This window comes from Panthera leo, chromosome E1 (genome assembly GCF_018350215.1).
Source record: "Panthera leo isolate Ple1 chromosome E1, P.leo_Ple1_pat1.1, whole genome shotgun sequence".
Classification (NCBI taxonomy): domain Eukaryota; kingdom Metazoa; phylum Chordata; class Mammalia; order Carnivora; family Felidae; genus Panthera; species Panthera leo.
Window position 1 is genome coordinate 39,901,073 of NC_056692.1, and position 26,738 is coordinate 39,927,810.

A 26,738-nucleotide genomic window follows, 5' to 3' on the forward strand; every position below is an offset into this window, starting at 1 on the left:
GCTCCTCCTCAAGGAAAAGGAATCGAGACAATGGGGTGATTATGGTTCTGTCATCCTGCAGACACAACCCAACCAGAAACTTGGCTTCCATGAAGCACAGGGGTTAGCAGCGCAATTGCTGGAGGTAGACTGCTTGGATCTGAATCCTGGCTTCACCGCCTACCAGCTGTGTGACCCTGGGCATGTTACTTACCCTCTCTGAGCCGTGGTTTGTCACTCCAAAATGGGGATTATACGAGTCTATATGCTTAAATGTATCTGTAACTTAGATCGGTGTGCGGCTCATGGAAAGAGCTGGATGAATGTGAGCTTCAGTGCTGATGGTGGTGGTGATGGTGGTTAACGAGGGACTGTTTGGTTTCCAGGGAAGCTCTTCACACTTCCCCAAGCGTAGTGATCCCTCCACCCAGTATTTGTTCCCAGGAACCCAAACCACTTCACACACACATACACACCACATACACACACACACCAACAATGTCTCATCAAAGCTCATCTTTTAATTATAAATGACAGGGATGTGAACTTAACAAACACAGGTCAATTACCTGGGGCATCACTGACTCATTTCATGTCACCTGATGAATCCCTCAACCACTCAGTCCCTCAATGACTCACCTCCTCTCCCTCTCCTTAAAAGGGAAGAGCAATGCTTACCTACCCTGTCTTGATGCAGGAATAAGTGGGTTTATTTTGTTAGACAGCTTTGAACTTATTGGATGAAAGGAGCTATTTAAGTACAAAGGAAGTGGTGAAGGCATTTGGGCCAGGTGCTAAATTAAGACTTATCAAGACTGTTTTTTTTTCTTATTGGGACCTACCCTCAGAGATGTGTCACCTGTATGCTGTACAACTTGGGAGAAAGAGCAGAGGCCCAGTAGAGGGGAAGGGAGGAAAGGGTGTGACCACCTCTGACCCTTCCAGATTCCCTATGATGGAAGTCCTGAAGCCTCCCAGGCAAATCAGTCCTGTCCACACAGACAGTGGCCAACAGGTAGGATTCTGGACTTGACAGCAGTTGGAGGCACACCAACCAGCCCCTGGCTTAAGATCTCTCAGCCCTTGGGGCTTGGGACTGTGGTCTCTTCTGCACTGAGATGGGCTAGACTTTGTAAATTTCTCAACAGGCTACTCTGATGCAAATTGCTCAGGCAGCAGAGGGAAGATAAGAACCAGCTCCACTTTAACATCTATAATCTCACTGATGAATAAGACCTAGACCGCAGGAAGTCATAGAATTTGGGGCTAGAAGACCCTCTGCAACCATCTCATCCAGCCCCATCAGATACCTGAGTAACCTCTCAACGTCCCCACAAGGTGGCTGTAAGGGCCCTGTTTGAATGCCTCCAGTGATGGGGAGCTCACTGCTTCCCAACTTTGGCCAGCTCTGACACTGCTTTCTGGAGACACGCTGTTCCCGGCCATGGCTGCCTAAATATGGAGCTTCTGGTTCATGTGTCTACTGCCCAGAAGGCCCAAGCCAGGCAGCTGCCCAAGGGCTTTCTGGTGGAACCTGTGGGGGAGCTTAGATGGGTCAGTTTGGCCTTTTCTCAACTGATAGCCTAACAGGCTCAGAAATTGCCATCATTTAACACATTCGGCATTTCACAGCACGGAGGGAAAAGTCACGATCTTGATCGGATGAAGCCTTCCTCACACATGGGCTCCATCAGGAGCCTGGAGCCAACTCCTCCTGGGATATATCTGGCCTGTAAGGGGCTCAGTCCCAAAATAAACCCCCTAACCCAGTGGTTCTCAAATTTGAGTATACATAGAATCATCTGGAAGGCTCAATAAACTGGACTGCTTATTCAGAAAGTCTGAGGTGGGGTCCAAAAATTTGCCTTTCCTAAAAGTCCCCAAGTAAAGTGGGGGACTCCGCTCTTAGATCCGCCACCCTAAATCCCCTCGTGTTTAATCTTTTTCCTTTCAAAGCTTTCAGAGTGCAGGGTTTGGGCCTAATTCAAAGAAACCAGAGTTCAAGTCTTGATTCAGCCACCCGCTGCTCCCCTCTTTGCAGGGTTTGTGTGGGACGCTGCATCCCAAGATCCATAAAGCCTCACCAAGGGCGTGCCCCCCATGGGCATGTGAGCACAAAAGCTAACTTTAAATGGAGTCTTCTAGGGGGTCTGGGCAGAACCTCGAACCTGAGCTTTTCCTTTGCACAAGGACCAGAGGCTTCATCCTGACAAGAGGTGGAAGGCGAGGGGCGATATCTGTTGTGTGTATTTTAAAGCTCTGTGAATCAGGCTTTAGATACCCAGATACAGCCGGGTGTCTCTCAACTGTGCCATTCTGCCGCAGTCCTGTTTTCAACTGTGGTCCTTGCTGGCTTTACCATCTCCCAGAAGCCCTCTGGTGAGGGAGTCCCAGCCCCTGCTTCCATCAGCGGGCTCCAGGACACCTCTTGGCACGGCGTGGAGACCTTGGCCACAGGCCCTGGGCTCTTCATGCTGCGGAACTGAAGTTTATTAGCAAAAAGTTTCCCTACCACATCTCAGACTGTGAGGCCACAGAAGAGAGGAGAGAGGAAGCACAAACCCAGGGGCGAGGGCTGAGCCGCTGGACCAGACAGCCCATCAGCAGAGAAACGCTGCCTGGCGTCGTCAGTCTGCAGCCGGGCCAGGCTGAGGGGGCAAGACCCGGGAGGGTAGGGGCTGGGGGAGGGGGCAGGCCCGCAGAAGGGGGCCGGCGGGGCTGCAGACATTCCCCATCCCCCGATCCCTCAAGCTGAGGGGAACGTCAGCATCGAGACGATGAGCGGGAGGCACAGGAGGCCCGAGGAGGAGGAGGCCCGGAAAGGCAGGGAGAGCAGGGCCCAGAGGCCACAGGGGCCGGGCAGGGCGTCCTGGAGGCCGGGGTTGCACAAGGGTTGCAAGGCAGCCTGCGGAGAAAGAAAAGGTGTTTCAAACATTGGCGTGAGACGGGGCATGAAAGACAAAAAGTATGCGCTTTAGCATCGGAAACGCCAGAGGGGATTTTAGAGCTCAGAGGTCCTGCCAGGCCTAAAGACAGGGTAGCGATGTGGTTGGAGCCCACTGTGGAGCTGGGACGGGAGCTCAGCGGGCCACGTGCAAAACCTGAGCTTCCTGCCACAGGCGAAGGAACACAGGCGGAGAAAGGCAGAAAGGCTGGCCAGGAGAGAGCAGGCTGGGCGTCAGCTGCCCTCCAGATTTACACACAGCCTGTAGCCTTGTCCTTTATTGCTTAAAGGGGAGTGTGTAGCCCCCTTACCTTTCTCACAGTGCAATGGAAGGACAAAATGAGACAATGGCTGCGAGTGCCCTTAGCAATATATTTTAACGTTGAGTATGAAGATTCCCTGTTACCGGAATACTTCCTCCAGGGAGTTTAGCAAAACCTAAATGCACTGAGCTCTCCAGTATGTCAGCACCTCTCCCCCTCCCCCGTGGCAGTGACTGGCATCTGGGAACGTGCTCAGCAAAATGGAAGGCGTGAGCCGAAAAGTTCCCACGGGCCCTCCTCCGCATCCAGGCAGCTCACCAGGTTTACCGGGTACCAAGTCTGTCCCCAGAGATGTGGTCGGCAATGCCGCTCCTCCTTTCAAATCACTCCCATGAGAGGTCCCTGCTTTCACACCCGACATTGACACGAACGTCAGGGCACGTACTTGCGATCCTCGCTCTCCAGAAGTTTCCGGTACGTGTTGATCTCGCCCTCCAGCCGGGCCTTGACGTCCAGCAGCACCTGGTACTCCTGGTTCTGCCGCTCCAGGTCAGCCCGGATCTCGGCCAACTGGGCCTCCACGTCGCGGATCAGGATCTGCATCTGGGCCAGCTCGGTGCCGAAGCGTGCATCCGACTCACACAGGGAGCTCTGCAGACAGTCCTTCTGTGACACGAAAGGGGGAAGCAGGTGGGAAGTCACGGAACGCAGCCCTCAGCCTCTTCAGTAAGACCTCGACACCCCAAGGCACTGCCCAGGCCCAGAGAACATTCTGGGTCCCGTTAGCAGGCCGTCAGCTGGAAGAACGAACATCGTGCTATTGCTCGTCACTGGAGACCCTCAGGAGAAGTTTGCAGAGCCTCCCTCCCCTGGGTGAATGTTCATGCCCTCAGCCTCCACATCTATGAGAAAGTCAAGGTTTGAGCCGTGTCCTGGTCTGTATTTAAGGGAGACCCGTCCTGACCCGGAAGTGCCCTTGGGCGTGGGAGCCAAGCCGGGTCTGCCAGGCGTACAGAGGGGCTCACCAGCGTGTGCTGGGCCTGAAGCTCCACCTCCAGGGCGTTCACCGTGCGCCTCAGCTCCAGGATCTCCGACTGGCAGCACTGCAGCTCCGTGGAGCAGGACATGTCTTGCTTGCTGATGCTCTCGCACTGAAGCACAAGGGCACAGAGACATCACATCACCCCCCTGCCCAGGTGGAAGCCGGGGGGCCCTCCCTGCTCCGAGGCGGCACCCTCACCTGATCTCGGAACCACTGCTCCACGTCGTTGCGGCCGGTCTGCATCATGGCCTCGTAGTGGCACCGCATCTCGTCCAGCACCCTGCTCAGGTCCACGGTGGGCTCCGCGTCCAGCTTAATCTGGAGCTCGTCCCCCAGCTGGCCCCTCAGGATGTGGACTTCCTGCGGGCACAGGAGGAGGACATCCCATTCGTGGGACCCCCCCCCACTGCCCTCCACCCAACGCCTCGTCCCCCACTTCCTGTCCCCCGCCCCCGCCCCCCGCCCAGTGATTTCCCTGTGCCACTCCGAGGGAGAGTCACCTACGGCACCAGCCCCACAACTCGCAGAGGCTGCGGAGGAAGAGCGGGCCCCCACCAAAGCAGGAGCTCACCTCCGTAGCTGGTGAGGCTTAACCATGAGGCAGAGCCTGCAGAACTTCCATCCTGAGCAGGACGAAGAGCTTCATTTCTTCCCCCAAATGAGCGTGAACTCCCCCCCCCCCCCCCCGCAGAAAGTCTCACGCAAAAGGCCACGCACCTGCTCGTGGTTCTTCTTCAGGCAGAGCAGCTCCTCCTTCAGGGACTCCAGCTGCGCCTCCAGGTCACACTTGGCGAGTGTGAGGTCGTCCAGGGCCCTGCGCAGGCCGCAGACGTCGGCCTCCCCCAGCTGGCGGAGGGAGTGCTCCGACTGGTACCTTCAGCAGGGCACGTACAGAAATCGAGGTTAGAGAGCAGAGGGGCCCCAGGACACTGGCAGTCGACATTTCCTATGTGGCTACACGCCCAGCCCGGCCAGCAATGGGTGTTCCCCATGCGTGTGACCCTGAGCACCTAGGACAAGCCTGGCAGAGTGGCCGGTACTGAGAGTGCCAGGGTGGGCTGGTGGCCAAAGGGGAGGCAGCCGAATCACACCAGGCAGTTGCCACGCCAGGTGACCCCTGCGGACCCTCCTCGTCCCCGTCCCCTACTGAGACAGAACCTGGGTTCTCTCTCGGATTAGAAGCCAAATGCCAAAATGGGAGGATGGAAATGGCTTTCTTTAGCTCCAGAGGAGTGAGACTTCTACAGGGCCCTGAAAAAAAAAAAAAAAAAAAAGAGTAAAACACAATGCCCCTTCCTATTCCCAGGTTGGACCTTCTCAGGTGGCATAAACCTTTTGATCTTCACATGCCTCCCATCGTAGACTGAAGCATGATTTCTGTCATGAGTTACTAGTGCTTACAAATTGGTCGGGCTGCAGTGTGGAAACATCCTCCGGGAGGCAGCAGAATTTGGTAGGAAATGGCCTCGGGGTAGGGAATGCGGGGGCCAAGCTCCAGTTCTAGCACTCAGGAGCCACGTGACTTCAGGCAGGTCGCTTCAGGGCCCTGAGCTTCTGTATCCTCACAAAGATGAGGCCACCACTGCTCTGCCTGCCTCCCCAGGTTCTTGCAACAGTAGCAGCAAGTGGATGATGCCTTCTCAACAGTTGTGAACTGTAAAAGCGAAACAACTGAGGAGCAGGGTGGGTGTTCTTTCAAAGTCTCAGGCATAAGGCTCTGTGTTTTCTCCTGCTGTAACTGTCGGTCTGGGATCTTGGTCAATTACATCTCTGACGCCGGCTGCATCACAAGACCGAAGAAGTCAGGGAGGCCCCTGGCTCCTCCCTCTGCGTGCCCTACCCCAACTCACTTGGTCCTGAAGTCATCTGCAGCCAGCTTGGCGTTGTCTATTTGCACAACCAGCCTGTTGTTCTCAGATTTGATGCACAGGATCTGGGGAGAGAAAGCAGGCTCAGTAATTCACTACCTCCAGAGCCATCAATGGCCTCAGGTCAAAAGACGTTCCATTGGCTAATTCACAGCATCACCCTGGGACAGCGCAAACTCCCAACACGTAAGAGATGCTGGTGTGGTGCAGGACGGGGGGTGGTATGCAAGAGGATGCTTGGCAGAGGCTGAAGGCGTAGAGCCAAAGGAACTGGGAGATAGAAAGGAGTAGCAAACCAAACATTTGACAGAGACTCAATTTTACTTCTCCAGCTGTGATGCTTCCCCTGATATAAACAAGATCTGAAATCTAGGCCACAGAACAATGGGCTGGATATGAAAGGTTTACATAAAGGGGGACCTGTTCTTTTTTTCTATACATAATTTTTTAATGTTTATTTATTTTTGAGAGACAGAGAGAGACAGAGCATGAGCGGGGAAGGGGCAGAGAGAGGGAGACACAGAATCCAAAGCAGGCTCCAGCCTCTGAGCTGTCAGCACAGAGCCCGACACGGGGCTCGAACCCACAAACTGCAAGATCGTGACCTGAGCCAACGCCAGACGCTTAACCGACTGAGCCACCCAGGCGCCCCAGGGAACCTGTTCTTTTTTTTTTTTTTTTCTTTTTTTTTCCAACGTTTTGTTTTTTTTTTTTTTTTTTTTTTTTTTTTTTTTTTTTTTGGGACAGAGAGAGACAGAGCATGAACGGGGGAGGGGCAGAGAGAGAGGGAGACACAGAATCGGAAACAGGCTCCAGGCTCCGAGCCATCAGCCCAGAGCCTGACGCGGGGCTCGAACTCACGGACCACGAGATCGTGACCTGGCTGAAGTCGGACGCTTAACCGACTGCGCCACCCAGGCGCCCCCCAGGGAACCTGTTCTTAATAAGAAGTCCCTCATGTTGGTTGGCCAACCTCCCCAAATGTCTTCTGTGAATCTAGCCAGGTTTTTTGGCCCCTATTCTGACATTCCTTGCCTTCCCATCTCCAAAACTAAGATGTAGGCTCTTAAGAAGCATTGCATTGACCTACAAAGGGGACAGCAGATATGCAGAAGAGACCAATGCTACTGAATGGCCATATACTGGCTCATGAAGGACATTACAACATTCTACCTTGTGCCATGCCAGAAATTACATTGCACTGCTTTTGCAACTACAATTTGTAAGGACTGAGACTAAGTAAACATAAATCCTGGAGAGCCAAATCCTACATCTCGTCTTTTACATGTTCCCATTCACCTCCACTCAAGAGATTCTCTTCCCACAATCAAAAAGAAAGAAAGAAAAAGGAAGAAAGAAAGAAAGAAAAAAGAAGAAAAAAAGAAAGAAAGAAAGAAAGAGAGAGAGAGAGAAAGAAAGAAAGAAAAAGAAAAAAGAAGAAAGAAAGAAATTTCAGCTATGGCTGTTTCCACTGTCAATCAGGCCCTCAAAATTCTATGCAAGTATCAGTAATCTTTTTCTGAAAAGGGCAAAACAGTAAATATTTAAGGCTTTGAAGGCCATGAATCTCTGTCACAACTACTCAACTCTGCCATTATAGCACAAAAGCAGCCATATACAATACATTAATGAATGAGCATGGCTGTGTACCAATAAAACTTTATTTACAAAATCAGTCAGTAGGCCAAATGGGGCCATAGTTTACCAACCCCTGACCTGGAGCACCACAGACCTCACCTTCTGCTGGAGCTCCTCGATGGTCCGGAAGTACGACTGGTAGTCTGGACACACGCTGGACTCGTGGCATTTGCTCGACTCTCGGATCTTGGTCTCCAGCTCCGCGTTCTCCCGCTCCAGCTGGCGCACCTTCTCCAGGTAGTTGGCCAGGCGGTCGTTCAGGAACTGCATGGTCACCTTCTCGTGGCCAATCGGGGCGCCTTCCCCATAGTTCTCACACACTCCGATGTTGCCGGGAATGTCGCGGGTCCCTGGCAAGGGGCAAGCGGTTTGACAGCTGTAGGGCACACAGAGGCTGGGTCGGCCCAGAGGCGTTGCCCCCACACGCACCCGGTTGGCATGTGCCAGGGTGGCGGAGAGGCACAGGGAGGCAGCCGTGGGCTCTGAAACCTGTCCACTGAGGAGAGAATCACAATGAGTAGAAGTCATGGTGTACAGGCCAGGCTCGTGCTTTGCCCGCAGTTGGATTTGCTTGAAGATGAAGCCTTCCTTCTCCTCCAGAACTTATATAGGCTTGTAGTGGGTGTTGGTGCAAGAAAATAGGCATTTTCCTCATTAATATTTATATTGATTCTCATACAATCACTCTATTAGTCAGTGATTTTGTCTCTCATAAAGAGTTAATGAGCTCATGAAAGAGGCCTTCACCCACACAGGAAGCTTCCCCCTCACTGCAGGGTCCTAGAATACAGAGAAAACGAGGTCTTCTCCAAGTGGCCCTCATTCTGTGGTTTATGTCCCTTTCCCCTCAGTCAGCTTATCTCTGTGAGATCATCAAGACCCAGAGACTCCCAATATCCCCCCAAAGTCTCTCCCATTCTATATTCCTTTACTGCCTCCAAATGTTCCCATCATGGCAAAGTCTAAGATAGTAATCAGGCACATTGAGGAAAGAAAATCAAATCACAATTAGTTTGTTTCAGCGGATGTGTATGGAGTGTCCAATGTGGGACGTGGCTTAGCTTGCTTGGAGGGAGGGGGTTAGATTTTTAGTAAGGGGAATAAGAAAGTAAATGACCTTAATATTATAAAGGCAATAAGAGAGGATGTTAAAAAAAAAAAAAAGTTGCATAGATTTTAGGAAGAGAAAACACTGAGTGACCAGAAAGACTTCATAGAACAGGGAACATTTAAACTGTGTTTCTGATAATGGTTTCCAGGAGGGGTTGAGGGAGACAGCATCTCTCATAGAGACCAAAATGAACAGAATCAAACAAGTCTGGGAAATGGAAAATAGTCTAGCTATGCTGATGCTTATAATGAACACACATTTGCCAGCACTGGAAAGTTGCATTTAGTCCAGGTTGTGGGAAGCCTTGAATGCCAGGACCATCCCATATATAGTCTTCAGGTAAAGGTAAATCAAAGGTAGGAATCTGCCCCTGGAAGCTGACTCTCCTCAAATATGAGGGAAAATAAATATCCACGCTCCTTTCGAAGCAAAGTAACAGAAGAGAAATGAAAGTTTCCTGTATAAACATTAGAGAACAACACCGGACCAGAACAATGAAAAAGAAACCTAACTTCCAAATTGATTTTGGTGTTTGGAAACTGAATAGACACTTTTTAATTACCCATGGGTCAAGGGAGACATCAAATGAGAAATTAAAGTATTTTAAACTGAATTAAGACGAAAATACAACCTATCAAACTGATGTGGGAATTAAAACTTTCCCTGTGCAGGCGTGAAACAGATAAGTAGTTTTGGAAGTGGGAAAAAAAAATCATGAATGAAACGGGGTAATCTGTGATCCCAAGAAATAAAATTATGTTTTTGTGTATTAGAGTATATAGACTAATTAAAGGCAGGCAGTGATTAGCACTTTATGGTGTCTGTTCTCAGGCACCTCCCCCTCTTTTCTGGCATCTTCCCTTGTAAGACACTGGTCATCCCACCGACTGACTCCCTCTTCACCTTGTTTAAGAAGATACACACTCAAGAACTTTGATCTTTCATCTTTTGAAACTTCGTACATTTCAAAGAAATGCACGTACCTTGATTGTCCATTACTTAGCAGACTCTAGAATAAATTTAAATTTCCTTAATCTTCAGACACACTCAGAGCATCAGAAGGTTTATGGCCTCCTCTATTCCTAAATAAGTCAGTGGCCGGTTGTTCAGTAAGCCCTGGAAAAGGGCAGCCTGCCAGCTTCCAGGCTATGCTAATGAAGACGCTTTGACCCCATTCCTAAGATGAATGCATTCACCAGGAGGGCCCTTGAAGCAGCAGTACGTGTTTTAGGTGGCTCTAAAACATGGAATCTGAGCCGAAAGGAATCTCAAAGTCCTCTAGTCTAGGGGCCTTTGGCATTGAATCCCTTCTGATAACCTTCCAACTCAGCATCCAGTCCACCACTCTCCAGAAGGTCTATCCCATCATTGGCCAACTGGGCCCCTGTGGCCCACAGTTTCCCAGGCTTTGTGCAAGATACTGGGGTCAAGAGATAAATAGCAGCCAGCTTTGTCTTCAGGGGCTTACAATATAGGGGACTATTAGAAAGTCCTTTATGCAGAAACCTATCTACCTCCATGCTATTTATGTCCATTGCTTTCGTTTCTTCCTTCATTCATTCAACAAATATTGAGTGAGTACCCATTCTATGCCAGACAGGCTCTGATGCTGGATGCTGGTGGTATGTTAGCAAGTAAGTCAAAGAGTCTGTCCTTTAATTTACTTTCTAGTTCTATCCATGGTGTCCCATACAGGATAAATCCAATCATTCTGCCACAATGGCTGACCTGCAGCTCTTTATGACAAATGGTTCTAATCCCCCTCACCATCCTGAGTACATCCCTCTGAATACATTCCATGGAGTCTCTACCACTCTTAAGTCAAGGCTCTAGAATGGAATTTTGGATGAGCTGGAATTAAGAGGCTGCCAGCAGATGGCCCAGCAAATCTTCTTGCCCAGGAATCTTGTGTGGAATGTGCTGGTGCCACCAACTCTTCAACCATGATACCCACCCAGCCACCAGCCGGTCCCATATACGATCAGTGAGACCCATGAGGACACTCCCTCTTAACTACTCCTTGTAGAGGTATGGGCAGTATTCACGAAGGCAGGGTTCACCACCATCCGTGAACTTGTCCCAGTGAGCTACTCCGAGGGATCCAGTATTCGTATACGCTCCAATATTCAAAGCCCTCTCAAGGCACCATGAGGACCTCAGGGCTGAATCAGACGAATTCCCGTTGCAAAAATTGCAGAGCAGAAGGAGAAATAGGTCATGTCACTCAGAAGAAAGAGAAGTCACAGAGAGAGCTGGGGTGAGGGGCGGACATCAAAGAGACTTTATCTGGAGCTTCAAAGATAGGTAAGATTTGGACAGGCAGAGGAAGGAGAGAGAGGATTTTCTAGAAAAAAGAGGCAAGCACAGGTACACACTCAGAAGCAGAGACACGTGTGTGGGCTCTGGAGAAGCAGGGGGTGCAAGCTTGGGAATGTAGGTGTGCAGCCAACAGAGGCCCACCTGGAAAGAAACCACCTTGAATGACACAAAAACGTACACCTTGCAGAGTCAAACCGCATTTTTAAACCCTATGAAACTGAAATGTGTGCTCATTTATGCTAAAAATGTGGTCGCCTTATATCTTCATAACTTCTACACAGATGATTCTCAAACTTTAGGCCACATCAGAATCATCCAGCTGGCTTGCAAAAATGCAGATTGCCAGGCTCCGCGCCAGAGTTTCTGATTCAGTAGGTTTGGAGTCAGGCGCAAGAGTCTGCATTGCTAACAAGTTCCCGGGTGATACTGACTCTGGGGATCTGGGGAGCACACTTTGAGAACAGGACTTCTGCTCTCAGGGAAAGAGGAGCCTCATGGTGGTTGTCATCCTATGTAAACGAAGCACAATGTAGCAAAATGGTATTTTTGCGGAACATTTGTGCACCGATGTTGGGGCACATTTCAGACACGTGAGCATATGTTTTCCTCAATATAACAAGCAAGTTCTGTTTGCTTTCTTCCTGGTTTACTCTTCTTCATAGAGGTTTGTTTTGCAAGGACATCTAAGACCGGAGAAGGGAGGGACAAAAGGGGAAATCCATACAGTGTTTGTTAAACCAGTGGGTAAGCCCACATGAAACAATGTCTGTAGAGGACAGATGAAGGTCAAGTGAAGTGATACACTTTAACATTACTAGGTGCTGGGATTCTGGCTTGGCACTTACACAGGATTCATCTCTCTCTCTCTCTCTCTCTCTCTCTCTCACACACACACACACACACACACACACACACACACATACCTATATATCCAGAGTTGATACGAACTATCACATTTGACCACCTACTATGTGCTACACCATATTGTACCTGGTGCTTTAATCCTTTCAACCACACTGAAAAGTAGTTACCAATGTACCACTGTAGAATAAGAAAAAGCTCAGAGTGGTTAAGTAACCTGTCTGAGCTCACAAAAGTAGAAGAGGAAGTCCGTGAAACATTAGCTCAGGTCGGCCAGACGCTCAAGCCCAAGCTGCAGCTCCCAGCCAGGAGCCCAGACACCCACTCCATCCACTCCGTTCATGCAACAAACAGGCGTCGTCCTCCTCTGGGCTGCACCCTCGTCCAAAGAGCTAGAAATATATGGGGAGACAGAACAGAGTCCTCTGGAAAGTTTTGGGCAGACAAGACAGATGACCAAAGTAGCAGTTTAGGAAAAGTAGTACCCAATAAGCACCCCTGGGATGGGAACGCTGAATCTCGATTTTGTGGGCTCTCTAGTAAGTACTGCAGCGCCTGATACAAAATGCACACTCCGGAACCATTAAGCAAGAGAGTGAAAGGCTGGTGGTGTGTGCGGCATAAAGGTGGCACAGAAGAGACGGGGCAGACAGAAGAGGAGAAGGCTCTTACGAGACCCCGGGCAGCACATGATGGAATCCAAATCCTACCCCCAGCAGTGCCGACAGGTAGGAAGAGATGGGAGGCAGAGGTATTAAAAGAAGATTCTGCCAAAAGAGTCCTCGAGGCTGAGCGATTTGCTGTATATGGGGGTCAAAGGAAGGAGGGACACCAAAAGTGCTCTTGCGGTCCCTGGGCTCCTGGAACAATAATGTGCTGGGAAAGGGAGCCAGGAAGTCAAGGCAAAGAGTAGGCTCAAGGGGGAGACGCTGAAGTGAAGTTTGGAGAATGTGAAATATAGCCAAGTGGGACTGTCCACCAGGAGATCCAAGACCTGAATTGCTTGGGCTCACTGAGAAACTCTCCTGAGCCGCTAAGTTTTCTTCTTACACCTGGCAAGCAGGTAGGGCTGTTGAGTTAGCCCAGAGGCTCATACCTGAACAGGGCAGCAATTCTCAAAAGGAGGGTTCCCTCCTCCCCCCGCCCCCCATTAGAGGGGAAGTGGCAAGGAAGATAATTTGGCGAGAGGGAGTGTCACTTAAAAACAAATACAACCTGTATTCGAAATGAGCTTTTGGCCATGATTGAGTTCCGTATTTATATTTTTGAAAGCTAAAACAACATTAAGTGACAAGTGAGGGATTTCTTTTTTTAACGCTTATCTTTGAAAAAAATGTTTATTTTTGAGAGAGAGAGAGAGAGAGAGAGAGAGAGAGCACAAGTGGAGGAGGGGCAGGGAGAGAGGGAGAAGAGGACCCAAAGAGGGCTCTGCACTGACAGCAGACAGCCCTATATCAGGCTCAAACTTACGACCACAAGGTCATGACCTGAGCAGAAGTCGGACACTTAGCACCTGAACCACCCAGGCACCCCAAAGTGAGGGATTTTTTTTTAACGTTTATTCATTTTTGAGAGACAGAGAGAGACAGAGCATGAGTGGGGCAGGGGCAGAGAGGGGGGAGACACAGACTCCAAAGCAGGCTCCAGGCTCCGAGCTGTCAGCACAGAGCTGGATGTGGGGCTCGACCTCATGAACTGCGAGATCATGACCTGAGCCAAAGTCGGACGCTCAACCGACTGAGCCACCCAGGAGCCCCAGAGGGAATTTTTTTAATATGTGTCAAATGAGAAAGCATGGAGAGAAAAAAGTTGAGAAACACACTAAATTAGGTGGAGAAAGACAAAGACAACAAGATGAGCTCGTGAAGATTCTTATAAGTGGTCCTCAGAAGGGGCGAATTTGAGTTTGTTCTTTGTAAGGAGGATGATGCGGGTGTGACGAGGTAGAGCCTTAGGTATCATACATCGTGGACCACAACACACGAAAATTGGTGCCTAAATAAAAAATGTTCCTGTTCCGGAAAGTCCAGAATTCCACCTCGATATTCTTGGCTTCCAGGTTAAACAGCGGGAGCAGAAGTGTGGGCCCTTCCCCCGAACTCGCTCAGTGACGGCAGCATCTGCCCCTGAGGACGGCAGCGGGCCACCCTTACTCCTTCCACTTTCCTGGCATTTGGGAGAAATGGCATTTGAGTGAAAAAAACAAACAAAACAAAACAGGCAATGAGTACAGGGGCCTGCAGAGGCCTGCCTGGTGTCATAGGTGAAGCCTGGAAGGAAATATTACAAACCAGCACACTGGTAGTGCAGGGGTGGTAATCCGAAAACCAATGGGCTCAGTACTTTACTAGGTGGCTCAGAACCAGATCCGGTCCCAAGTCAGAGTCTCAGGGGAAGAAAAGTAATCAGTCAACCTGGTTGAAATTATTGTGACCACAGCAAAGCCTAATAGTGCATCTAGGCTGTCGGTCCAATCTGGGAGGATAGCGAGATGTAGGGGCCAGAGCGCCGCCAAGGGGAAGGTGCAGAGATGGGAGTCACTCTGTGAGTGCCCGGGTTTGGGCACCAGAGGGCGCCCTGAGCCCTCAGGCCATAATTACAGATGAGGGTAAAACCGCAGTGTCCAGGTGCCCTGGGCCAGGCTGGATAGACACCTGCCAGCCTCCCTTGCCTGCAGCACCCATCCTGCATCTGAATTGCCTTTCTTGCCACACCCAGGAGCTTCGGGAGTCCCACACTTAGCCTGGTCAGGCTAGCAGGGGGACAAGGCCCGATTTTCATGGCGCTGTTGCATGAAAACGTATGGCTACTCCTTAAAACATACGATTCTTGTGAGGTATTTGTAAGAAGAAAGCCCACAGAGCCTAATGGACATTTGGACATTTTTGTCCTCTGACAGCCCAAAGAATGCTTTTTTTTTAATGTTGGTTAGGACACTTGCAGTGAAAAACTAAGCTGCAATAACAACAGTGATTGATTTTATTATTTATTTATTATTGCTTATAAGTGGACAAGGAGGGTGGTCAAACTTCTAGGCCACCAACTCAGAAATACATGGCCCCTGATACTGCTAATGGGTTTTGCTACCACCTCCTTAGTCCCTCTTTCCTTCTAAGAGGGAAAGATTATCCCTGCCGGTTCCCAGGGAGCCCCATAAACCAATATCCACCTTCTCTGTGCCAGGAGCATTGTATGGATTATCCCTCAGCAACAGTGAAGGAAAATAGAATCTTTCTAACCTTACAACTGAAGAGTAAGTCTCAAGAGAGTGTCATGGCCTGGCGATTTCACTTAACTGGTGTCACAAAGGGTGGCATTTGAGCCCAGATCTGCCCAACTCCAGAGCAAGTGCCCTTCCCACCATACTGTGCTCCTGGGCAGAAGATCCGAATTTGCATTGATCTTGGGACCAGCTTCCACAGGTGAGCCAAAACATGAGAGCTTCATTCTTCTGGGCATGCTCAGCACATTCCAGAAGCTAAATTGAGTAGCACAGCAAAGAAGGCACATCATCTCTTGGGTGGTCTTCCACCATGTCTGACTGTGACCCACCTGGGCCTGGGTCAGAGCCATGTCCAAGAGGCAGACTCATGCCTACTGTGCTCCTCACCTTCAGCACCCCAAAGGCAACAGCAAATAGACAAGGACACCTCTCTTGGGAGAGAAATATGCCCAGGACCCAGACAACTGTCCTGAGTACCCAAGCTAAGAGAGCAGGTAGTAATTCCATGCCTCCACACAGGAGCCAGTTTGAATGAGAGAAAAATAAAAAATAAAAACTTGGCAACCTGGCCAGGGCAGTTCTCAGCATGACCTCCCTTTGGCTGGATCGGAACTCTAAGTTGTGTGATTTTGCTCTTGGACAAAATACCAAGACGCTAAAGATGCCAAAAGCATGGCAGGGACATGTTAGTTCTGAGCTGTTCTGAAGGAATTCAGCCTTGGCAACCAACATGTCTTCCTTTCACCAGCCCATAGAGATCGATGGGCAAGGTAAATCGAATGTCAGCAAAGGGCCTTCATCCAGAGGCTAAGACCCCAGTGCCCCAGTGGAAGATCCTGGCAGTGACAAGACATGTCGGGGCCAAGGATCACCCAAGGTCTTGAGGGCCAGAGTTGTTTATCACACCATATACATTGCCAAGCACGAGAAACGTAGCACTTAATACAGGAAGGAGATTTATTGACCGTTTCATACAGGAACCCAATTACATCTTAGGAGACTCTGAAGCATAGGATTAGAAGGCAAATCCCAGAAGAGGTACTGGGATCAAATGATAGCTTAAGTGAAAGACAATGATAGCATTGGATGGGGGGGGGGGGGGGCGCGGATGCGGTGTGGGGAAACACAGGGAGCCATGGTTTAGAAGTTTCTGTTATGCTCTGATTTAGTGAACATGCCTCCAGTGAGTTCAGTCTTCCTGGAAGGAAGGCTAATGAGCAGGTGAAGGCAATCCTAGCCTGGGTACAACCAGCCTTGACCTTCTGCACCAGCACTCAGACCTTCAGAATCACTTCTCAGCGCTGAGGCCACTTGCTTAGAGAGGGCAGGTGGCTGGGACACAGCTTGGATGAAGGACACAGGCAGCAGCCGTAGAGCAGGGATTGATGGGGAGTCTGCAGGGAGAGAGAGAGAGAGAGAAAGAGTTAGACACAGGGAGTACAAAGATGTCTCAGTGATGCACGGAAGAGGCAAGACCAAAATGGACAAAAGACAAGTCTGCCACCAAGTCACAGAGCGCAATGAAATCTGTGTGAGTAGTTCCTCTTCCAGTGCCATCTGTGTCTCTCCGTGTCCAAGAGTCCTCTAGGGGGACTTGGCTTAGGAACCAGCTATCGTTTATGTAACAGTCAATCCACAGTGCAATCCACATACACCAGGAGAGTTGAGCACATCACTAAGCCAGTGTGGACAGGGAGCCTTGCTCTCCGTGCTGATATCTCCTTCCACAACCATGTCAGTTATCTGTGAGGAATTGCTTTATAGTCAGGTATGTGCCTTGGTGAGAAATTGACTCTATCACACGTACTTGCAATCCTCACTCTCCAGAAGTTTCCGGTACGTGTTGATCTCGCCCTCCAGCCGGGCCTTGACGTCCAGCAGCACCTGGTACTCCTGGTTCTGCCGCTCCAGGTCAGCCCGGATCTCAGACAGCTGCTCCTCCACGTCGCGGATCAGGATCTGCATCTGGGCCAGCTCGGTGCCGAAGCGTGCATCCGACTCACACAGGGAGCTCTGCAGACAGTCCTTCTGTAATGGCAAATAACCGGGTAAGAGACCGAAGTGTCCCAAAATTCAGCAGTAGGAATCATGGCCAACCTCACCATGTCATAGGACATGCCCAGAACTCTGGAGAAATCGCTGCCCATATCACCACGACTTTTCACAAAATTCTACCCGGAGGAAGTGTTCATCCCAGTATTCCCAGTACCTGACCAAGTAGACACCCAGTGACGTCTTGTGGAACGAGGGCCTGAACCTCCACCCTTTATTGTAAAGGAAGTGGAGTTGGCTTTTTAAAGGAACCGATTTTGGGGGTCAAACCAACCCTGATGGCAAGGCATCTCCCCCGGGGAGAGAGGGACCCAGCCCCTGAGTTCTGATTGTTAGTGGGACTGATGAGTGGGACTTCTAAGACACGCTGCTGCCAGGCCATGGCCCGTGGCCCCAGCAGCACGGTGAGGGCAGAGGACCGTACCAGGCTGTGCTGGGCCTGAAGCTCCACCTCCAGGGCGTTCACCGTGCGCCTCAACTCCAGGATCTCCGACTGGCAGCACTGCAGCTCCGTGGAGCAGGACATGTCTTGCTTGCTGATGCTCTCGGACTGAAGCACAAGTGCACACAGACATCACATCACCTCCCTGCCCATGTGGAAGCCGGGGGGCCCTCCCTGCTCCGAGGCGGCACCCTCACCTGATCTTGGAACCACTGCTCCACGTCGTTGCGGCCGGTCTGCATCATGGCCTCGTAGTGGCACCGCATCTCGTCCAGCACCCTGCTCAGGTCCACGGTGGGCTCCGCGTCCAGCTTAATCTGGAGCTTGTCCCCTAGCTGGCCCCTCAGGATGTGGACTTCCTGTGGGCACAGAAGGACCAACACTCTGAGTGAGGAAAGGGCTTTGGACAGAGCAGATAGCACCTGAACCCCTTCTCTGATGAGCAGCACGAGGGGTGAGCCCACTTGTGCACGATGTGAAAGATCTTGTCCAGGATCCACTGGGAAGAGCCCAGTGGGTCGCCTTCCTAAATTCACAAGGCAAACCTTTAGAGACAAGGAACCACCACCCCCCACCCCCACCGCTACCTCTGCTATGTCCTACAGAGTCAGCCTGACTCCCACACCCAGATCAACCCCTCATCCTGATGCCAGCTGAGCCTGGCTTCTAATTCTTCAGCCACAGGGTGGGCGGTGCTCCCTTCTCTGCTCAGTGCCCTCTCCCATGGGTCTGCAGCCCCAAGCCCAGACCTGCTCGTGGTTGCTCTTGAGGCAGAGCATCTCCTCCTTCAGGGACTCCTGCTGGGCCTCCAGGTCGGCCTTGGCCAGGCTCAGGTCATCCAGGAGCTTGTGCATCCCACACATGTCCGCCTCCACCACCTGGCGTAGGGACAGCTCACTCTCGTGCCTTCCAGGACAGGAGATGAAAGGTCAGCAGGATGACAAGGACAGCCCCTTTCAGCTGCCCCCAGTTTCCATTTCCTTCACCAACTTGGATCCTCATTTCCTTGGTTAATCAACATTCACTGTGTTGGATCCTGTACCTACAGAACTCATTGTTGGAAGAAATATCATTATGCCCACTGGATGGAACTACATGGGAAACTGTGGCTCAGAGAGAATAAATGGAGTATCCAGGATTGTATATCTTGGTTAATAATAGATACATGGATTCACCCTAAGTCATCAAATTAACGCAGTATTCATTCTGCTATAAAGGAGTCATTTAGCTAGGAAAAAGAATAGCTTGAAAGTAAGCCTTCTGGACCTACAGTTTTCTAGTTTACCCCTTGGATTAATTATTTCAAGTGATTTTTATGCCTTTCTCATTCATTCAATTGCAACTCTTGATACCAAAAAGCTATAGTGACAATTCTTCCCACTCATAAATTTAGTGAAGAGTCAGTGAATCTGTCAATGACCAATGAACTGAAAGATTATTCTTGCAATGATTTGATTTTGTTTCTGGCTATAACACAAAACCTTCTTATCTTCTAGATGGGGAGAAAATGACATAGGACCTGACCCATCTAGATGATTCTTCCTCATTTTGTTTCAATGCTTTTGTTCACTTTCAACCATTTCTAGGTTCTAGTCAGTAACCACTTTTTAACATCTACTTTGGGCCAGTACCGTGATGGGCACCTAGAAATAAAACAGAAGAGGAGTCACTCTGAGCCTTCTTCCAGCCCTACTTACTTGATTCTAAAGTCATCGGCAGCCAGCTTAGCATTGTCAATTTGAGTTACCAGCCTGGTATTCTCAGCCTTGCTGCACAGGATCTGTGGAAAACCAGGAAGACAGTTCATGCACAAAACATCATACTCTGGGCTCCAGCTCTATGGGTGACATCTATGCTCATGCTCAAGAGAACCCAAAAACACAAAGACCCTTGAGTCTTCAATGGCCCTTTGACTGCCATGCCCTTCCACCTTCCTCAGACCCAGCGTACCCCAGGCTACTTCAGACCTCACCTTCTGCTGGAGCTCCTCAATGGTCCGGAAGTACGACTGGTAGTCTGGACACACGCTGGACTCGTGGCATTTGCTCGACTCTCGGATCTTGGTCTCCAGCTCCGCGTTCTCCCGCTCCAGCTGGCGCACCTTCTCCAGGTAGTTGGCCAGGCGGTCGTTCAGGAACTGCATGGTCACCTTCTCGTGCCCGTTCGGGGCGCCTTCCCCATAGTTCTCACACACTCCGATGTTGCCGGGAATGTCGCGGGTCCCTGGCAAGGGGCAAGCGGTTTGGCAGCTATAGGGTACACAGAGGCTGGGTCGGCCCAGAGGAGTTGTCCCCACAGGCATCTTGTTGGCATGTGCCAGGGTGGCAGACAGGCACAGGGAGGCAGCCTTGGCCTCTGCCCCAGGCTGGCCCCCAACGTCAATGCAGGAACCGCAGACATTTGCAGCTTCGGGCATCTGAGTGCTGCCCAGACAGCGGGATGAGCTGATGTAGCAGGAGGTCATGGTGTGGGCTGAGGTAGCACAGGAGCTTCGGAGCAGCTGTGAAGGCCGAGCCACTGAGTGTGACAACCCCTTTCCCTGCTAGGCCTTTTATACCCCATCCCAGGTGGGTGTTGGCTCAATGCTTTGACCTCAGCGCCTTGATTTTCTACCTACTGTTGTACTGTCATCCTGTTACTCAGCTGTTGGTTTACCATTAAGAGTTCCTCGCCTCATTAAAGGAATGTTGATGAATTTGACATGCCCCTTGCTGTTTGATATCAGGTTGTCGGTTGATGAAAGATCAAAGATGTATATTTCTACTCAACAATCACCAGCAGTTAATTCAACTTCCAGGTGCCCTCTTGCTGGACTGAGCCAGTCTGTCTGTGGATATAGCCACACTCAAGGATTGAATCTTTCAGTCAGTGATCTGTATGGCAGGAGGGACAGTGAATCCATCACCAGCATTTAGACTCACCCAGCGTTTCCTCTGAAGAGAAAACACCACTTTATAAAACTGGGAAGTCTACAGATATTGATTATTGTAAGGTCCCCTTTCTTCTCTCTTCTATCCTTTACACTACATACTCCTCTTGAGAAGCTTTAAAGCATCAATGCATCCCGAAACATTAGTGCTGGCTAAGTTTTGGTTGACTAGTCAGAATCAGCTTTCAGTCTTTCACTTGTTGAGCATGTTTCCTGAACATTCCCTTGAACTCAGGCAGTGTGCCAATTCTTGAACATGCAGGGGTCCCTATTCCTCAGGAAAAAACAGTTCCCCAGAAATCTCAGGATATCTTTAACTTGAATGAGAACCATAGATCAATGGGGGTTAGTGAAAGACAGAGGATCCATGGTCCTGATCAAGGATGTATCTAGAGAGAAGCTACTGATAAAAATAAAAAATAAAAAATAAAATGAAATAAAAACTTTATTTGATCCAGAAAAGGGAGCTAGGCCCAGAGCTCAAGGGGTATCTCAAAAGTTTAAGAACCAGGGCGTCTGGGTGGCTCAGTTGGTTAAGTAGCCGACTTCGGCTCAGGTCATGATCTCGTGGTCCATGAGTTCTAGCCCCGCTTCAGGCTCTGTGCTGACAGCTCAGAGCCTGGAGCCTGCTTCAGATTCTGTGTCTCCCTCTCTCTGACCCTCCCCTGTTCATGCTCTGTCTCTCCCTGTCTCAAAAATAAATAAATGTTAAAAAAAAAAAGTTTAAGAACCAAAATTTATGGGGACGTAGGTATATATTGCTATTATTATTAGGTGTTCTTTCCTATTGAATCCTTACTACCTGTGATGTAGCTCTTGGTGGCTTCAGTGTGCAGATGAGGTAACTAAAGTCCATCTTCCGATTCACAGAGAAATAAATTGGCAAGGGCTCGATTTGGTCTCATGTCTGCAAAGCCCATTCATTCTCTTTCCAACCCACCATGACTCCCAGTTAGAACAACCTGTGTACTGCCTGTGTTGTTGCTCAGGGGGACGCAGAAGGCTTAGTAGTTGGGCAAGAAGCTGACGTGAAAAGAAATAAAATATCCGAGGGTCCTTGTGTTCCAGCAAAGGAAGATATTTAGACATAGAACAGGGAGAACAACAAAATGCACATAGAAAAATTATACTCAAAAATCAAGAGTCTAAAGTAGACCTCAAATCCCAGAGATTTTCGTTAGAGCCAAGGGACCAAGGCAACCGGCTCAGGAGGTGCCCCTGCAGAGTGTTGGGACCGAAGGACTGAGGGAAATCTAATGGAGGAAGACCCCAGAAAAGTATAAGTAGGTCTCTTCTCTAAGCAAAATTCAAGAACAAGCAGCCCCGAGAAAACCAAATGGGAGGATGTTGAGTATTGGTGAAACCTATACTCTTAGAATTCTCTCAAAAAGAAATAAAGGGATCTGGAATTCTTCCCAAAAAGAAAACCCACTCTAGGGTCAGTGCCATTTACCCTGAGGTCACCAATGAATAATCCCCTTACAAACACCATAAATTAGGAGAACTCACGAGGCCAAACCATCCCATCCTTCAGAGGCCTCTGGGTGCAATCTGCATATATTCCATCTTCAAACACCCCTTTAGTTCCTTCTTGCCTCATCACAGTGCATCACTATAATCCAGAGAATTGGACCATTAAAACTGTTTCCTTTGATTTGCTAAACAGGCTCCATGTTTTGACCCTACCCCCTGGCAGGATTTGTTCCATCAACTAAAATTATGGTTACTCCCATCTCAGAACACCCGCGGTTTGTTACTTCTTAGGCTCCACAGCTGAAGTTTTGATGCCCTGACACCTCTCTGTAAAGCCCTGGCTTGGGCTCAGCAAGGTGTTTTGCATAATGACACTGATGCCCGCCTGTGACTCTGTAGAGAAGTGGGTTCTGCCAATTTCTTCCCTATCAAAGAACTGGCAGTAAGTGGAAAGCATGAGGCAGGTGTTTGAGATGCACTCTGCTGTGTCACTGAGGAGGAGCCCGTTCTTGACACTCCAGACCTCATCCTTTGCTCCCCGTAAAGAGTCGCTGGCCCCAAAGAACATGAGAGCCAGACTGCATGAAGGGAGGTCCCGGCGCTGAGGGGTGAAGAGGGAGGAGGTCCTGCAGCCCCTCCTTCATTCACAGGGGCCACCTCATCTCTCTTTAGGAGTAAAAGTTTTGGAGTTGAGTCCGTCTTCAAGGTGGCGGGTAGGACACTGGGTCTGGAACAGAACCATTCAATGCCATGGTGATGGGACCTACTGAGGCAACTCAGAGTGAAAGAGAAAGCAGTCAACTGGGAGCAGCCCACGGGGTTAGGGTCTGATCTACGCTACCTTATCTGTTGCAAAAGGGTGACTCTGAAGTTGTCTAAGGAAGCAGGTGCTGTCCCCACACAGTGTGCACTGTGTTCACCCGGAAGAAGTTGGCAAACCACAACAGGTGGTCCATCCTGGCACAGCTGTGCCTGCGACACCCTCAGACACTCTGGGCCAGGAGACGGGGCTTCCAGGAAGGACACCCTCAGGGAGCTTTGTGATCTCAAACGTCCAGCTCTAGAGACTTTGAAATAGAGGCAACACTGCTGAGGTCTTCTCTATTAAGTGGCATTTAATAATATGATTATTTGGGAATCTTTAGTCTGATTTTAAATGTGTTTATTATTATCAGTCAGCTTTATTTCTGTCCCAGGTCTCCGGGTCATTAGAGACTAGCTGACAAAATAATTGTCTGTCCTTCTCCTCTCCCTCCTGCGCTGATGGCAGACTTCCCTTATCCACATTCTAGGGCAGCACATTTGCCCTTATTTATGTCCTACCTGGGCCCATGACAAAGCCCTTTAATGCAGCATAGTAGTATGGTCAAGGCCAAGAACCCTGGGGTCAGCCTGCCTGGATTCAGATTCTGGTTCCACCATTTACTAGCTGTGAAAACTTGGCCTGATGGCTTGACCTCACTGTGCTGTGGTTTCTGCACACGCAAAACGGAGGCAGTAATAGCACCTAGCCCACAGATTTGTTTTAACCATTAAAGAATTTGATCTCTGTAAATCATTGAAAATAATGGCCAGCACGTGGCACCGTAAACACTAAATAAGTGTTGGCTGTTTTTTTTCAAGTGGCTTTTAATCACGGTCTAGATGCTCACATCATTTACAATTCAAAAATGCTTATTAAATTACCATTTTGTACCTATTTAGGTTAAATTAACAAAGATCAAAAAGGCTAGTGGCACAATGTTGGCAAGGTGTAAGAAAACAGGCATCGTCAAACACTGCTGGGGCGGGGGGTGAAACATGCAGCCTCTTCAAGGCAGTTTAGCAATATCTATGCAAATGACAATTGCACCTACCCCGTGACCCGATAATTCCACTTCCAGGAATTTATCCCACAGATGCACTTACACGGGTACAAGGATAATAAGAGTATTTATGGCAATATCTGGGGGGTCATAGCAGACCGAAGAGAAAATGAAACGCCTACCAAAAGAAGCCTGGTTAAGTGAATTGCAGTGCATGAATATAGTGAAAAGCTTGTAGCCATCACAGATACTAAGGTAGATATAGACACAGATCTAGATCTAGACGTAGTCATAGATATAGACATAGACATAGACAGACATAGATATAGACATAGACATAGATATATACTACCATAGAAATGACAACTACAATGGAATTTTCAGTGAAGAAAAGGCAAAATGCACAAGATACCCAGTATGCTACTTTTTATATTTACCCAAAGAAGGACATATGTGAGATTACATTTATAGCAAAAATGAATCTCAGACCATAAAGTCAGGTGTGAAAAATATATACCTTTATTTTCTTATACTTAAACCAAATTGTACTTTTAATCTTCATCCCACACTACACCAGGTAGCAGAACCTTAATCTCAGTCATCTTGAGGACCCCTTTCCAAGAGGTCACCCCAAGTGCCAAAGGCCTTTCCTCCAGGATGTTGGGAGACAGGAGGTGGGCAGGGCTCAGCCCTTGGCATTTGCATCCATCCACACGGCCACAGAGACCCACGTGGGTCCTCCTGCCCAGTTCTCGGCTGCCAGAGCTCCCAGTGTGGCCAAGGTGTCCTCATTCTCACCCATGTGGCTCTTGAGCTGTCAGATTTCCTTTTGCTCTGTTCATGCTACTCTCTGATGCACAGGGTCATCTTTCAGATTCGGTACCACCCCAGGTCTCAGGATAGTCTATGATTTTTTTCTCAAGACCTTCTGTCCAGACTCCCCTGGGGTCTTGGTGCCTCTCCACATTCTACCTGGGAAAGGGAGGACATATGCCCTCTGCTCCTACATCCTGAACCTATTATCCTCCTGCCCTTGACTCTGTATCCCAGCCCAGGAGAAGGGGTAGGGCAAGCAGGACCCACCAGCATCTAAATTCTCTTCCCTTCCCCTCCTTTTCATTCCCTGATCCCAGCGTGCCTTCCTCTAACCAGAGGGCAGAACATTTCCCCTTACTCATCTCATCCAAGTCCATTCTCTTGTCATTTCAGGGCTTGGACTTGTGAGACTCAAAACCCTCTTCCCTGCCTTCTACTCTGCCATCCCTCTCCCAAATCACTGAGTGCTGCTTGGGCTATAGCTACTAGAAGGGCCCTGGTGTACAGTGAGAAATACAGTGAGAATCGTCTGTTAGAACCTCACAATACCCCCCCCTTCCCTTGTATACATATGGAAACTAATTTGTGGAGGAGGACTATTGGCTTAGTGTAGCCTTCACTTCTGTTTCAAGTTTTTGCAAGATGTGTGTTCTATGTGTATAATTTCTGTAAGCTAGGCTTTTTTAAAGAAGACCTTCTACAAACAAAAATAAAAATGCTTGGTATTTTGTGAGAGTTTGGACACACTTGGGCTCCATTTCCCCTTTCAGGGGTCTATGTCTTTTGTGCTGAACCAGTTGGGTTCAGATGTGCCCTGTCCCAGAGTTCAGCTCTCCACAGCCCCACAGCCTCATCTTTGATTCTGGCTGATGAGGTCCCTGAGGCACTGGATTAGGAGCCATCTCCTTTGTTCTGTGCCCCCCAAAATTTGTGGATTTCCCCTCAATGTAGGAGTCCATTCCTCTGAGCTTCTCAGGGGACCACATCTTGTGGATGTGATGCTAATAAATCTCTCCCTGATCTGGCTGGAGACAGTCCTGGGACAAAGGTGTGCTGAATGAAAAGGAGGAAAATGCAATTGTAGAAACTTGTAGAGTAGATGATTTAGGAAGTCGGGAAAATATGAAATTCTGAGTAAGTCATTATAGAATTACTTACTTGGCCCACTTCACAGATTTTATGCAATAAAAATAGGGAAATATTGACAACTCTGCTTTATTTTGCACATTGACAATCCATTATTAAATACCCTAATTCTGAAACATTCTGAAGGTCAAGTCCATCCCTGGGAGTTCATATTTTTCAGCTCAAGAGCTGCCTCCAAGTGAAAGCTTGCACTCATACTGAATCCTCAGTTTACGTCCTGGTAGTGTGCTTTGTTGTTGGCTTATGAAGAAGACCCTTGTAAGCAAGGATTTTGACTTACTTTTGTCTTGTTCATCTCTGGGGGCACCTGGGTGGCTCAGTTGCTTGACTATCTTGTTCATCTCTGTAATTTCCAACATGGCATCTGACTCGCACAAAATACCCAGTCAATGTAAACATGAAAGAAAGAACCAAATGAGCTCAGCTATGGAGCAAATCATACCCAGTTTTACCCTCCACAGTGCCTAGTGCATGGTGATGCTCAGCAAGTGTGTGTTGAATGAATGAATGAATGAATGAATGAACGAACAAACGTGATATGAAACCAAACAATAGCTTGTTGTTCCAATGATAGAAAATCCTTGACTTCTAAACCCTGTAGTCCTAAATCAAATCAAAATCAGGTTGACATGTTTTCATCTAGGAATGTATTTCTATGAAAAGTCCTACAGAGCATTCAAAAGTAGATCACACTGAATTATGTGTTTAACTCATGTCCTTTTGGGAAAAGAATAGAATTATTTAATGACAGCATCAGTCGCTTTGGTTGTACTGGTATTAGTCCTTCTCTGCTAATGATGTACTCTCCCCTCGAAAGTCATCTTCTG

At 49.1% G+C, this 26,738-nt stretch overlaps 2 protein-coding genes across 2 annotated transcripts; both read right to left on the reverse strand.

Annotated features, from left to right (window-relative positions):
- Window positions 1–2,742: 2,742 nt before the first annotated feature.
- Window positions 2,743–8,262, reverse strand: LOC122205873 (keratin, type I cuticular Ha8-like). The gene is made up of 7 exons (XM_042914485.1): window positions 7,834–8,262; window positions 6,079–6,161; window positions 4,946–5,102; window positions 4,427–4,588; window positions 4,212–4,337; window positions 3,632–3,852; window positions 2,743–2,884 (listed from the first exon to the last, which is right to left on the reverse strand). Exons 1-7 carry the CDS (start codon window positions 8,260–8,262, stop codon window positions 2,743–2,745), a joined length of 1,320 nt encoding a protein of 439 aa, XP_042770419.1.
- Window positions 8,263–16,563: 8,301 nt separating this feature from the next.
- Window positions 16,564–20,276, reverse strand: LOC122205874 (keratin, type I cuticular Ha8-like). The gene is made up of 7 exons (XM_042914486.1): window positions 19,715–20,276; window positions 19,440–19,522; window positions 18,492–18,648; window positions 17,940–18,101; window positions 17,725–17,850; window positions 17,056–17,276; window positions 16,564–16,642 (listed from the first exon to the last, which is right to left on the reverse strand). The coding sequence occupies exons 1-7, from the start codon at window positions 20,204–20,206 to the stop codon at window positions 16,564–16,566; spliced, it is 1,320 nt and encodes a 439-aa protein (XP_042770420.1). The 5' UTR covers window positions 20,207–20,276.
- Window positions 20,277–26,738: the final 6,462 nt, after the last annotated feature.